This window comes from Saccoglossus kowalevskii, chromosome 20 (genome assembly GCF_978046115.1).
Source record: "Saccoglossus kowalevskii chromosome 20, keSacKowa6.1, whole genome shotgun sequence".
Taxonomy (NCBI): Eukaryota; Metazoa; Hemichordata; class Enteropneusta; family Harrimaniidae; genus Saccoglossus; species Saccoglossus kowalevskii.
This window is the reverse complement of record NC_140660.1, coordinates 10,759,122-10,774,762: the sequence shown is the minus strand read 5'-3', so window position 1 is coordinate 10,774,762 and position 15,641 is coordinate 10,759,122. Positions and strand designations below refer to the sequence as shown.

The following is a 15,641-nucleotide window of genomic DNA, read 5'->3' as shown; positions in this document are numbered from 1 at the left end:
AATGATCCTGACAAACAAGATATTATCAATGAAATGAAGCAGCGCCTCGATGAGTATAGAGCGAGCGCTCCTCCATACTGGTTCCCAGATGGCATGGACCCGAGAGGAAACCCGGCTAATTCCGGCGGTTATTGGACACCTGGGTGGTGTTAAGTGTCGTTCTATGTCTTTGCCTTTATCTATGTTATTATCTACCTTGACAGGAAGATTAAACAAAGAAGTGCTAATCGATTGTTTAGAATAAAGTGTATAGTTATATAAAAAGCGAATCGTGTTTAAAATATATGGTTGCACGTGACAGCATATGTTCTTGAAGACAATGGATGAATATATTACATAACAGCATCATAAGGACTTTCCGTTTTTGTTATGTTTTCGAAAAACACAGCATTTTAAAGTTAAATCATATTTATTCAAAACATATGAAAACAAAGGTACAGGAAATAGAGCAAATTATATTTGGTCATAAATATTCAAATGTAATCATTAATTATGCAAAATTATCATGTCAAAATACTCTGTTTTTAGTTTTTGTTTGAAAAGAAAACAAAAAATGAATATCAGAATGTAGTAAATGAAAAGTCTTTATTATCCCATAATTGTAAGTTAGATGATATATTGGAATGCAAGTGTGTAAAATGTGAGTTCTAATCACTTGAAAATTGAAAAGTGTCAAACCGAAAATCAATTTCTTTCATTCAAATTTCAGTTGGTTATATTACGTAAAACTGTTACTGAAGTGTGCAAAAATGAATATGTTTGGTGGACCACTGTTCTACGATAATGGAGCAGGCAACTACGGGCATTAGCAAAGCAGAATAACCTTATCTAACTGAACTGACCGGAGCGATAAAATTTGCACAAAAAGTTTTCTGCAAGGAGACATTTTTTTTTTTGTCAAAATACGTCATTTCCTTTGGAATGTGCAATTCATGTATTCGAGTATTCTTCAAATCCATACATACAAAAATGCCAAATTTAGCAAAGTCGTCTGACCAACTTAATGGCCCTAGGTAGATGTCGACTTACTTATACAACTAAAAACCTTTCAACTTGGAATATATCTGGGTAAAACTTTTTTAACAGTACATGCTCCTCTCATAATGTTGAATAAATTAAACTGTCATTTAAATTAAATTCTCAACTTTACCTTCAAGACCTACCAACAAATTACGCATAATACGGAATACAAAAAGGATTTTTTTAATCGTGAAAATAGGTCTTCAGGTGAAGGCATTGATTCTGCATCGAACACTGTAACGCGGTTGAGTTTGCAAAATCGATGCAAAATCTAACACACCCTTCTTTTCTTATTTGCCAAACTAATGGGTGGAGAAGGTGAATTTGAATTTTCAATTACACCCTTACACATCTTTAATATGCTCTTAGCCTCTGACCTTGCGACAACTCTCATATCGAATGGTAAAGTGTATTGTTTCGACCTAACTGGTTCAAATGTTACCAATGTAATATCATGCTCGCCAATTCAAGATTTTTCAGGTCAATGAAATTCAATCTCTCGTAAACTAGTGGTCTACATGACAATCAAAAATTGTTTCCTTGCACTTAATTTGCCCAGACTCAAATTCCCTACTATCATACAGTACAATGTCACTGTCAGTAGTATCATATCCAACAACTGCAGTGCACACATACACAATTTATTACACCTGTAACCTTTTACAAGATTTCACCAAGTTACCATAAATTTCCATCTTGCCTTACTCATCAATTATGTTATCCCTACCACTCATACCCACTCTCTCCTTAATTACATCACATTGCATCAACAACTTATTGTGGTCAGTGGGAACTGACACTAACACTATGTCACAACTTCCTATCCCTGGCCTTCCTATCATAGTACATTTTGTGTTCTACCTTTGCCTTAGGTAACTCAGCTTGGGCTAATTTACGCAAATCAAGGACATACTAGTATGTAGTTTTAACCTCTGATGTAGTGGTCTTCTTTGTCCACAACTCATCATTGGGATCCCAATTATTCTACCATTAATAAGATCGAAGGGTGATAACTCTAAACTCTCCCGCGGAGCTGCTCTATATGCAAACAGTCCTGGGTCTAGATACCTATCCCAATCTTTTGGCCGTTCTTGGCACATGCGTTTCAACATACATTTCAAAGTAGCAGTAAACCGCTCAAGCAAACCATTACGTGATGGGTAATATAAAATTTAACTAATTGTTTAAAGGACCGCACTCTTACTTTCTTCATAATGTCAGTTACAAACTGTGTCTCTAAATCAGTTAAAACCTATTTGGGTACACCTTATCTGCTACTATACTGACTATATGCATTAAAAATCACCTCAGAAGTTATTTTATGTTATTTGTTTCTTTAAAATTTACCTATGACCTATCTTAGTCCCTGAACTGATCAGACCAATCAGATCGATAGCTATAATTTGTAATTAAATTTCAAAAAAGGGCATATTCCCTAATGGAATCATGGTCTTTACAAGTGGTTTTCTGACATATATCACATGACCTGCAACACCTAATAAAATCATCCTGCATCCCCGGCCAATAACACTCTATCTTTAGTCTTTTAGCACCCAAATGGCCTGTCATAATTGACTCAAGTGCTAGATCACGGTAGCACAGTTACACAACTAATTTAGAACACAGACGTCATTTATCAATATGAAGTTATTGAAACTCAGCATACATCAGCCCGTTGTTCATCAAAAACCTTGCCCGATTGTACTCACTAACTTCTTAGCATGCCCCATTTTAGAATCAGACTACTGTGCCTCTCGCACTGCATCCACATTAATAGGTTTCCTACGACCATTAGTATCAACCTTACTATGCAATTTCTCAATCTCAAGAACTATAAGTCTACGTAATGGCTTTTTCTCAGCTAACTTCTGAGCTCTAGTCTGTACCACATGTACAACATCAACACTATCATTCTGAACAGAATTACCTAACGGAACACTAGTCTAAATACCCTAGCTCTATTAATACTACCATGAATATGATCATACATAGGGGTCCTCATGCACAGTGCCTTGACCTCGCCAACATAGTAAGGATACCTATATATAATCGAGTTCCTGGGGCTTTCTGACATGTACCATTTATCATTACATAGGTGCGACTCTTCCCAGGCAATTGAATATCCTCTACTAACTTTCTGTGTACTAAACCTGAACAACACCTAGTATCTTGATGAACATCTAAGTACTGCAAATAAAGCCTTGGACAACAGGCATAACACTTACAGTATGAGCTGGTGCATGACTAACTACACATGGCCACATTTCAACTATAGCTCGTCCTTGTAAATATGGAAACATATTTGCATCTGTGACAACATGAACTCCACAAGTAGCACTTCTTGTGAATCATTATTATTATTCCGATCATATGCAAACATAGCAGCTGACTTAACCTGAGGCATGGAACTTTTATAACACTTAGGACAACTGAAAGCAGAGTGATTCGGATCACCACAAATATAACAGCCTTAACACAGGCTAGATCTCTGATTTCACCCCCTGTATCACGCGTGTATCAAACATAATCAGCTAAGTCAGGCATTTCTTTAACTGACTTTTTGGACTTTTCATCTATGAAAATGGACAGCTTGTTACTAAAAGTACTCATCAACTTATCTCTCATCACTAAGTACTTAGCTTCTTCAAAACTCTTGTCAACTTCAGACAGCTCTACTCATTGGTCAAAATAACCATTTAATCTAGCTGCAAGTTTTGAAATGCTCTCTCCACTGTCTGCCTTAGTAGTTCAAAATCTTTTTCTACAACGTTCTTCATTTATATCATAACGCTTCAACAAAGCTGTCTTTACAACATTGTAATCGATGGACTCTGCTGCCACCAATGACAAAACACATATAAAGCTTTGCCTGTCATTAATGCACAAAGATTAATAACTCAACTCTGAAGCGGCCATTTCTGAGTTGCACCAAATTGCTCAAACCTTAAAATAAATGCGTCTATCTCATCCTTCTTCACGCCAAACAATGGTAGCTTTTGAACTAACAATGGACTAAGACAACTGTTCCATGCCTTTATTTTGACCATCAGCTTCGACCTCAACACAAGCGACCTCAACACTGCAAGTTAATGCTGTCTTAATGTTTCTTTTTTTTCACAGTCTCGTTCGCCCTCTTTATCTCTCTCTGTATGTATTTTGTCCCTTTCCGGACGTTCCGTTTTTCAACCCTTCAGTCTCACGTTCATTTCGAACCATTCAGCCTCACGTATTGCTGCTTTCTCATCCCTCTTCCCACGCTCTGTCATCATAATTTGAGTCAGCTCTTGCCCACATACCCCAATTTTCTACATATCACTTAACATTCTTCAACAATATCCGTGCTGAAAAACTGTAATTCAAGTTCCAGTAGTATTAAACAAAACAATCATGATAATTTAATGTTTATCTAGCAGTATAAGCTAGTCTGACAACACTCTAGACCTTAAGCAGATATGAAACAATATTGTCACAGGATTTTTGACAATAGTCCAAATCGATATCAAAATCGATAGTGAAACAATACTGGACCAATAATGAATCAGAATCCCAATCAGAATCACAATCAGAATCCCAATCAGAATCACAATCAGAATCACAATCTAATTTCTGACACTAAAATGTCACAGTGTAAAGCCTGCTGATTGTTACTGAGAGGGACATCCACAGAACTCAGACTGGACTTGGGATTCTTTCAATGATAATTATGAGTAAAAGAAGTATGCATAGGTAATAACTCACAGTTTCACAATGTGGAAATTGATTACAGTCATGGGCTTCCTGCAACACATCAATTAAGAGACACATGAGTCTTGCTTGCAGAGGAATGCATAGAGAACTTAGTTGAAATGGTGAACCGCAACTATCCCAAATGTAGACTATGTATGGCTTAGTTTCATGCACACCTCCAGAGTTTCCACAGCCCATCAGAATGTGGCCTTGCCAGCAGCTATCTCACCATTACGTTCATACATTCTCATAAGCAAGAAAGTAAATCGTAAACACCCTTTGTTATGTAAATCACAAGTATACCTGGTAGGTTTGAATTTCCCTTCCAGAGTTAAAAACACCCTTTGTTATGTAAATCACAAGCACACCTTGTAGGTTCGAATTGCCCTTCCAGAGTTATAAACATCCTTTGTTATGTAAATCACAAATACTTCTGGCAGATTCCAATTGTCCTTCCAGAGCTGTAATCATCCTTTGATATGTAAATCACAACCACAATCCGTAGATTATAATTGTCCTTTCAGAGTAAGTATGACCTGTCAATCACTTTGATGACAGTTATCACACGGCCATGCACACTGTTTCTTCCCATAATTGTATATTTAACTCGCTGTCAGTAGTTTTAATCCATCCATCTAGCATGCGGTTGCAGCTACTTCCTGTACTACCAGAATATTCTCATTCCCCCTCCCAGTAAACAGTTACTAGTGGCTCATAATAAACCAGCCATGTAAGTGGTTTGCATAATACCTTTGACCAATCACATTTGACATTTTCACAGCCTATTTTCGAGCTGATTTTATTTTTATTAGTTATCCATTATAAATAAATAGTCCACGTTGTTTCTAAACGGGAGTGTCGACGACGCACAGCGGAAGTCGATGTGACAGCGTACTGTCTGTGTCCTGTATACAGCGTACTGTCTAACCTTATTATTATACATTTTTTCCTTCCAATAATACATCGATGAAATGCCGAAATTCAAAATGTTTAGACAGGATCAGCAAACTTTTTTTGGGCAGAGTTACAGAAGACGTACCTACACTTTGTGCAATATTTTTAAAAATATGCTAATTTATTCATGACGTGGCAGTTTCTGTGCTCATGAATAATCATTAATTAGTGGGTTATTACATTCTAAAAGGGGCAACATATTATTTTGGGGGGAAGAGTTAGAAAGGGGGAATTAGCAATCCATGGGATCTATTTGGAGAATAGCAATGTGCCGTGTATTTTTCATAGGACTCGACAATCCAGCGCTCTGTCTTGTCCACTGTACCACGATTGTCTTCACCCAAGTGAAAGGATTTAAGTCCAATTTACAGGAGCACTGTTCTCACTAACATTCAAAAATCGTGATAAACATACTGGATTCGAACCAGCAATCTCTCACATTGCTGACAAGATACAAATCCACTGAGCCATATTGGTAGTCATGCAAACGAATAATTTGTTGTCATATTCAGCTTTATTGCAAATTAGTGTTTGTGATATGTTGTAGAAATACAACATATTTCTATTATTGAGTTACAATTGTCAAACAAATTGCCAATTTTGTGTTTTTACTTGTGTAAATCATATGCATGGCATAACCTGTTAACAAGTTATTTGATTGTGACAATAAATGTGTGGACATATATTTGAGACTTATTTTGGTGTGGACAAGTCGCGTTTAATTAATTTCACCCATTAACAAGTGGTTAAATTGTGACAATAAATGTGTGGACAAATATTTGAGACTTATTTTGGTGTAGACAAGTCGCGTTTGATTAATTCCCAAAATCACAAGTTGTTATATTGAGAGAATAAATGTCTCAACAAATATGTAATACTTATTTTGGAGTAAACCACTCGCGTTTGATTAATTCCCACAATTACAAGTTGTTAAATTGAGAAAATAAATGTCTCAACAAATATTTAATACTTGTTTTATTGTAAACAAGTCGCGTTTAATTAAAACTTTTACCATTACAAGTTGTCAAATTGTAAAAATAAATGTGTGGACAAATAATTGATACTTAATTAGGTGTAAGAATTTGTGGTTGATGAACTTCCACCATTGTAAGTTGTTAAAATAATGAAATAAATATACTGGTATCATTGGGTATTTGATGTAATTGTGAAACTTTCTAAAAAAAATGTTAACTGCTGACTTCGAACCCTCAATCAACAATTCCGCAGACACCTTATAAATACCACAAAACCACAGAAGATATTCGTCTGGTGTCTGAATTGTTTTCATAATATAATAGAGAACGCCTAACATACGTTGACTTGGTTCTTCTGTTTATCTCTTGTCACAATCTGGAAACTATTGAACAAATTGCGCGTCGTCCGGTTTAATACGTAAGTTATTTTATTGTTTCTTCATTCATTTAGTTTTGCATGGTGAAGTTTCGTGAGGTTTATTATTTTTCCGCGAAGTTCTTTGTTGACTTGTTATGGTTTGACGGATTTCAGTTTATTTGATTTACGTTTTCAGCATAGCACTGAGCGGGACTTGAACCCACTGCCCTTTCAAGCTAATTTTGTTTTATCTCGATGGTACGCTTGTGTAACATGCCACGACGTTGGTCGTTGTGTGGTGATCATTTTGCTAATTACTTCAATGTTCCGAGAAGGTGAATGAGTAAGCCAAAACGATTGCTGGTTTCCGATTGCTTCGGTTCCGGTGAGTGTGTATCTAGTGGAATTCGAACCCATGGCGTTTGTATTGTGCGGTTTTTCATTTCCCATGTTGGCTACGCCGCAATATGCAACTACTTCCACGTTTTATTGTGATTTTGTGAGTGTTTAATGATGTCTTCCTCATCCGTCACGCCATGACCCAGTTTCAGCCACACGGCCATTTTGCAACAAAGTGCGTGATCCTTGGCGTGTCCCAACTGACTCTATGATCGTTCTGTTCAAATGTCCATCAAGAATTTATTACCGTTATTATCATTATGTTGTCATGTGATTTGTTCCACCTTATGTATAATATCTTAAGTATCTTTATTGTTATTTGTATATACCAATTTGTTTATACCGAGGAAACGACCCCGATTGAAGATTTGTGACGTCACCGATTCGTGTGTCGGTGGCTTATAGAACTGTGCCTTTTTTTCGTGTTGAATCCGGTCCGTTCCTAGGGGCAGCCATGTTTTTCATTATTAGGGTACGCTTACGCGCGCAATCATTCCTTTTTGCAATTCGCATTTCCTAATATGGTAGGATGAAAATGCTTCTGACCACATTAAGACAAATGCAGCATCAGGGAAAAACAATAATTGTAATACTAGTAATAGAAGGTCTAATTGAGCAAGTAGAATTTGCAAGTCGTCGACAAGCAAAATGATTGGCGTGTGGATTAATTAATGTTTATTTTTTTTAATCTAGCAGTTGCACAAACTACTTGCATAAGAATATTTTTAAAACAGCTACAACACGTACAAAGGTCATCCATAGTACTGTGCCACTGTGTAGATGTCATTTGAATGTCACATACCTAACTAAGAATTATTTCTGTCTGGTAAAACATACCACCAATTAGTTTGGTTTCACATTATAATGTAAAAACATTTGCTATTAAAACAGGGTTTTTTAAATAACAAATAATATGGTATTACGATATGCATGCTTGTCTGTAGAGCTGAATTATATGAATGACGTCATTTGCCAGCAGTATTCTGAAGTCGAGTTTGATGGGCAATACAGTAAATGACACCTCGTGTATCAACCACCTCTACGAATAAGATGTATCTGGTTAAAAATATGTTGTGCATAACCAGATTCAAGTGTAAAAAAGCTGGAGGAATCTTAATTTTACACAACAAAGCTTTTGAATCATATGTTAATTTATGCTAATCAGACAATGGCATGTATATACATTGAAACATATGCAACATGTGGTTTTATATATCTCTATATTATTCTCTGTACTTTGTGTTTGCCAATCATTTGTGTTAATCATTGGTAGAAAACACACACACAACAGTATCAAGGTATGTCATGCCACTTACCAAATTATGCTATATGTGTTACAAATTATGCTTGTTACCAAGAAGCGCTTTGTATATATTCCTTACGTAGAATTGCCTTCCTGTACTGTCTATATTTTGGATATAGGTTGCACATTTCTATTATAACTCATTCACAATTATTTGTTCAAATACACTGTTACACTGTAACCAACTGTGCGGCAAATGTTAGTAAAAATGTGTATGTAACAAAATATCATATAAAGTTTAATACAACACCCCATCTTGTTTTCTTCGTTGTGTGTGATTTCATGGTGACGATTTTTTGTTGGTAAAATAATAGTTAAGTTGTGTAGTTCACACGATCGTATAAATTCTTAGATATTATAGAAAAGTGGTCAACTGTAATGCACATTTAACGCGTACTTATTTTACATCTTTACTATACACGTGAATACGATTATTATTGCATTATCCTTGTGGGGTATAACTAAAAGCTAGTTTTGTCAGCATACGACATATTTGGCTGCCATGTTGCCGTCCTTGTTTACAGTGGATAAAACAACTGAAATATTCCACCATTTGATATAGCGGTATGAATTTGCAAGTGGAAATTCGTAGTATAGAACCGTGAAATTCTGTAAGTCTTCGCTTCATACGTGAATGTGAGCCATGTACGTCCGCATTATGCACGTGCAGCTTTTCTGATGCAATGTAATACGTGGCACACGCAATATAGCAATCCTACTTTTTACAACTCATCTTTTGAAATTATAAATTGAGGGAGACAATACAATTCTTGTCCTCTACCTATCTGATGTTTGTCCTCTACCTTTCTGATGTATGTTCTAGGACTGAATATTTCGACTGCCACGCTGAAACTGGCCAGATCTCTGATATTTACTATATGTCTGTTTACGTGTATCTCTAAACTTATCAGCTAAGTCTGCTCAAACCTTAAAATCAATGCGTCTATCTCACCCCACTTCTCATCAAACAATGGTAGTTTTTTACCCTTAGAACCAACAATGAAATGAGCCAAGTGTTCTACACCTTCATGTTGTCCATTAGTTTCTGCAGACAACCTCAACATTTCAGGTTAAGCTGTCTTACTTACTCTTTCTCTTCAGTTTCGTTCGCTCCCTCTCTCTGTTTTGCTTCATGTTCTCTGTCCTTTTCCCCACGTTCTCTTTCCTCACGTTAATTTTTCAATTTTCCAGCCTCACGTTCATTTTTCAACTATTCAACCTTACATATGACTGCTCTCTTATCTCTCTCCTGGTGCTCTCTCACAGATCTGCGTCTTTCACGCAACTAGCGAGATTTCGTAGTTGAACGGAAATTCACCTATTCATTAGTGTGTAAAGCCTGGTACACTGAACTTAACTGAAGGCATTCGTCGTTCATTAAACGTGTATTAGCACATCCGCCATCAGTTTAAATTCCGTTTATTTCGTGTAATATTTAATTATGTGCTAGATGATGTGAAAACATGATGGTCGGTGTCGGTGACATCTAAGAAAATTCCCTATTAACAGACGGCAGATGTGGCACATGATGATGATGATGATGATGATGATGATAATTCGTGTAATATCAAAGGAAAGAAACCTCATATTGTATTAATACTGATCGATGATGCAGGTACGTGTAAATGAATAGTTGCCTATTGTACGTGTTCTATTTCTTGTAACTCATAACACACCTTAACTATGATTATGTGTTGCTTTTGTGTAACAGTATCTCAATTAAAGCAAATTTCACTTCACGCTTTAAAAAGATTTCATCAGCAGTTATATGAGAATATTGAACAGAAAAGTGTTTCTACGAGTTTTTTTTAAATTGTTTAATTATCAAAATATATTAAAATCAAGGTTTGAATCAAAAAATCAATATATGATCGAATAAGGTGATAATGGATAATTCATTTAATTTCACTACGTCATATTATTTATTAAAGCCTGGAACGATGTTGGTTGGCATAATGATTTCATTCCTACTCCAAATTTGAATAATCTTGCTAATGAGGGCGTTATTTTCAAGAACATGTATTCACAGCCAATTTGTACACCGTAAGTATATACATGTTCTTACAATTGCAACATCGTGTGTGTGTGTTTTAATCAAAAAATTTATTCACTGTAATAGTGACCATAATTTCTGAGTTTTAAATACTGTTATTATCGTGCATCTCGTACAAAGGTGAACATAGATATCATAAATAAATTTGCATATTCAAACCCATGAACAATAAAACCACAATTGTTCGACCACAATGGCACAGATCAGAGTCCAAAGCAGTATAGAGTGGCTGTCCCGATCGCACAGTACGTGGCCTTCAAAACAAGTTATAGGACTATTTAGATGCTGTACAATACACCAGAAAGCTGTAAATAGACTTCATTTAAATATTTATTGACAGGCCAATCATTAACTATTACTTTCGTAATAGCGTCCTCTACTTCAGGAAACGAAGGATAAAGAGGGCCTCAATCATAATGCAATATTTATTAGAAAATGATAATATAAATAAAATAGTGCCCCACATATTAAAACAATGAAACCACAAACCCCAATATCGAAAAGTTTGTAGTTTAAATAGTCATAAATAAATCAATGTATGTTTGCGTTAATTATTGTATATGGCGTACACCTAATAACATTGAGCAAATGTTATACACCACAATCATAATTGTCATGTTTACAAGTCACGTGTTGCTTTAATGACTGGCAGATATCCAGCAAAGGTATACAGGTACGCCAGTGATATGTTCTAATCAAAAATAAGCTTCCCTAACTGTATATAAAATTCCAATCGAGCGAACAATTGGATGAATATAGTGAACATGTACCGCACTGACATTTGCGTTTCGTGCTTAATACTCACACTTTTAGAGAAATGTAAGTATTGCACCTTAATAGTGATAATTAGTACTGAATAATGTGGTGGATTTACTATGTGTCCAGATTCTTTCTAAAAAAAGGAATTATAAGCTGCAGAACTGTATTTCAAAATATTATAAAAAATCAAACGCAATCATAATACACATATTAAATTATGAATCAGTATCTCAATGAATGTAATTTTAAAACATTGTTTTTTCCTATCGTCATACCGGTAGAAAAGTCATGCAGATGCTTGAAATGTTGTTGCACCGATGTATCAGTTACAAAGACAACGTTAACCTAAAACGTTATCAGCGTGTTACATATCATATTTGTTCTGTTTTTAGCATCTTGTGATTCTACCAATGCAACCCTACTATTTGCCTCTTAACTATTCAACACTGGCAGATAAACTGAAAGAGCAAGGATACATGAATCATATAGTTGGAAAGTAAGTGAGAGATGATTATTGTTGAGTATGTATATATTTCACCAAACATTATATACATCGCACATAAATGCATTACAATTATTCGAATAGTGATACTGCATAATACCACTCCATATTGTCAAGGTACATTCTCTGTAACAATGTTTACGCTTGAAATACAACAGCTGACATTGAAAGGTAAAATCATTGTGGCAAGGGTTTATGAGGGCTCCTCATTTATAACTGTAATACCGATCCTGTTCTTCAGTGTTTATTGTCATTTAAATTGTATATATTCCACTGTTCACTTATAGTTATTCGGAAAGGTATATACAATTACACTGAGACAGGAGATCCAGGGTTCAAGTTAGGAGCGGGTTGGGGGACTCAGGGACCTCGTTCTGTAGCACGACTATATGGGAATAACATACTAGATTGCAACATTTACAGACATGAATATTATGCCCTTGTGCTGAATGAATGTCATATGATTGATAATGTTATTTATTTATTTATTTATTTATTTATTTATTTATTTATTTATTTATTTATTTATTTATTTATTTATTTATTTATTTATTTATTTATTTATTTATTTATTTATTTATTTATTTATTTATTTATTTATTTATTTATTTATTTATTTATTTATTTATTTATTTATTTATTTATTTATTTATTTATTTATTTATTTATTTATTTATTTATTTATTTATTTATTTATTTATTTATTTATTTATTTATTTATTTATTTATTTATTTATTTATTTATTTATTTATTTATTTATTTATTTATTTATTTATTTATTTATTTATTTATTTATTTATTTATTTATTTATTTATTTATTTATTTATTTATTTATTTATTTATTTATTTATTTATTTATTTATTTATTTATTTATTTATTTATTTATTTATTTATTTATTTATTTATTTATTTATTTATTTATTTATTTATTTATTTATTTATTTATTTATTTATTTATTTATTTATTTATTTATTTATTTATTTACAGATGGCATCTCGGGGACTGCAGTTGGTCAATGACACCAATGTGGCGTGGATTTGATTCGCATTACGGATGCTACCAAGGAGCTACATCAGATTTTGAATCGCACGTTTTAACTTTTCCATGTATGTGAAAATTGAGTCATACTATCGTAGCTCAAGCTATTTGCAGTACTGAAAGTTACTTAGAATGTAAATTGTCTTATTGTGGTAAAAAATAACTGGCCCAGCAAGATAATCGTATCGCTTCTAGCTGTATAGAGGTGTTTACGGAACTTATAAAATACACTAACTAGTAATTAGGCTAAGCATTCGCCTCAATAACTACTCCAATCTGTTCAAAAACTGTGTTTGATAAGCGCACTTAAAGTGACTACAAAGACACACAGACGCGAGTCCAATGTTTTCATGGCGTACCAGTAGCGACTGCCATCTGGCAGCAGTGACACACATCTGGATGGAACTAATATGAAAACAGCCATATCAGTTATATCTTCTAATTTACTTGCTTCTCTGCCTGGCATTACAGTAGGTCAGTATACCTGAGAGCGTACTAATATACTTTTACAATAGGAAGAACATATTTTGAAATGCAACATGCATTCTACTTTTTTGTTCAATTCAATGATCTTTCTCAGGTGTGCTGGCGAACTTATGCCACATGATGAAATAAATACACACAATTGTCAAGCCTCATTTTAGGACTTGCGGAATAACATACGTTTTTATTCCTTGCATCTCATTCAAATAGGTTAGACGTTGTGTTTATAGTTGACAGATGTCAAATCATTGTGTGCAACCGTTTGATGTGGATTCAAGTTTGTAATCACTGTCTGTTTATTACAGTTCGAGGCCCACCAGTAGGTACGGGTATTGATATGAGAGATAATACCGGAGTGGTTACACACCAAAACGGAACACATAACACGGTATGCAGGAAATGTTATTTGATAATCACGTAAACTTAGGTGGCAGATTCCTTTGATTTCTAAATAACAATGTTTACAATCGTATAACCATTTCATTTCTATTTGACTACAGTTGTTATTTTCAGAAAGAGCAGAACGGATTGTGAAAAATCATAACCCGGAATCTCCATTGTTTCTCTATGTTCTGTTTATGGCGCCACACTTCCCTCTACAGGTGAGTATGGATAAGTATCAATTGATTCTTACATTGGCTCATCACATGTGACCACTACATAAATTGAACTCGCAATACACATTAATATAAAGTTATTACCAAAACATCAGAGTCAATGTTGGAATACGCAATTCATTGCACACCAAATGACTAAACAATGTGTTGGGTTACATGTCGATTTAAACTGAAATGTTTTGACTTGAATGACTCCCCAAGTATGAATCGTGCAGAATAATATGAACAAATATTTAAATCAGAGTTTTTCTCACAGGCGCCAAAAAGGTTTGAAAACACCGTGGAAGTAGATGATATAGATCGGCGTACATTTGCAGGCAAGTTGTGTTAGCAATATCTAATCACAATAACATAATGAAGTAGATTCTCCATATCTGTTTGAACGTATGCCAACATGTGAAATATTAAAGTATTTCGGTAACAAATCACATACATGTCCTCATATGGAATTTATGAAACGCTTATCATCACAGTGTGACGTCACACCTATGTGTTAACGTGGTCTTGTGTATGATAAATGATGTATTGTTCTCAATTCAAATTTCAGAGTGGGAAGTGTGTACAAGAGAATTATTTAATTCCCTGTCATATTTTAGGAATGATTTAAAAGATAAGGGTATGTGGGATGACACAATATTCGTGTTCCTCAGTGATGTAAGTATGGGTGTCATTTTACATTTCAGTATTTGAACATAACAAACTGGCAATATGTTTGCAAGGTTTAATTTGATGTGGTATTGTTCTTCTTAGAATGGCGGTGATGACTTTTTTGCTGGATCTAACTATCCGTACAGAGGAAACAAAGCTACCATGTGGGAAGGCGGGGTCAAAGTACCCGGATTTGCCCATGGTAGTATGTTGAAAAATCCTGAATCCGTAAACAATGAGTAAGTAGGTTTATTATATATTAGTACACGAGATATAGTGTTCAATAAGGAAGCTAGGAATTTTAGTATATAATATTCACACATGATTTGATAATGTAATTCGATTTCTTGCATAGTTCATTATATTACGGTATAAGACGTGTATAAGACGGTATAAACGTGGCGTAAGACGGATGTCAAGTATCATGTGGCCAATCCTCTCAAAAAGCCTAACGTTACCATTTAATTGTATACCCCTGTTTTATTTTCGAACTGACTTGATCATGTGTTGTGATGTATTTTAGTTTTATTTATGTTGATGAACCTGTTTGTTTTCATACGAATTTTACTTTGACGATTTACGATTGGGTATGTTATTCCCATTACACTATTCAATGTTAAGATGTTATGTATGTTACATATTATTTATTTCGATTTCGCTTGATATTCTACAATCTCGTAACTTGTATGAACGGCATGTTTTTTTTTAAAAATGAAATGCCCAGGCTGGTCTTACTGCTATGTTATTGCACCACTTATGAAGATTCACAGACTTCTAGAATTTGTATTTGATTTACTTTGATA

At 34.5% G+C, this 15,641-nt stretch overlaps 1 protein-coding gene across 1 annotated transcript; it reads left to right on the top strand.

Moving 5' to 3' along the window:
- Positions 1-7,447: 7,447 nt before the first annotated feature.
- On the top strand, positions 7,448-15,081 carry LOC102806756 (arylsulfatase J-like). The gene is made up of 10 exons (XM_085494364.1): positions 7,448-7,531; positions 10,244-10,349; positions 10,666-10,736; positions 11,939-12,042; positions 13,040-13,158; positions 13,879-13,961; positions 14,074-14,175; positions 14,447-14,507; positions 14,738-14,844; positions 14,941-15,081. Exons 1-10 carry the CDS (start codon positions 7,448-7,450, stop codon positions 15,079-15,081), a joined length of 978 nt encoding a protein of 325 aa, XP_085350490.1.
- The last annotated feature ends 560 nt before the right edge of the window (positions 15,082-15,641 follow it).

What these genes read in the sequence shown, in the direction of transcription:
- LOC102806756 (XM_085494364.1), top strand. Translation starts at nt 7,448, where the DNA reads ATGGCGTTTGTATTGTGCGGTTTTTCATTTCCCATGTTGGCTACGCCG. An exon ending in ATAATCTTGCTAATGAGGGC is followed by an intron (nt 10,737 to 11,938) that starts GTTATTTTCAAG and finishes TTCTGTTTTTAG; the next exon opens with CATCTTGTGATTCTACCAAT. An exon ending in GCACGTTTTAACTTTTCCAT is followed by an intron (nt 13,159 to 13,878) that starts GTATGTGAAAAT and finishes TGTTTATTACAG; the next exon opens with TTCGAGGCCCACCAGTAGGT.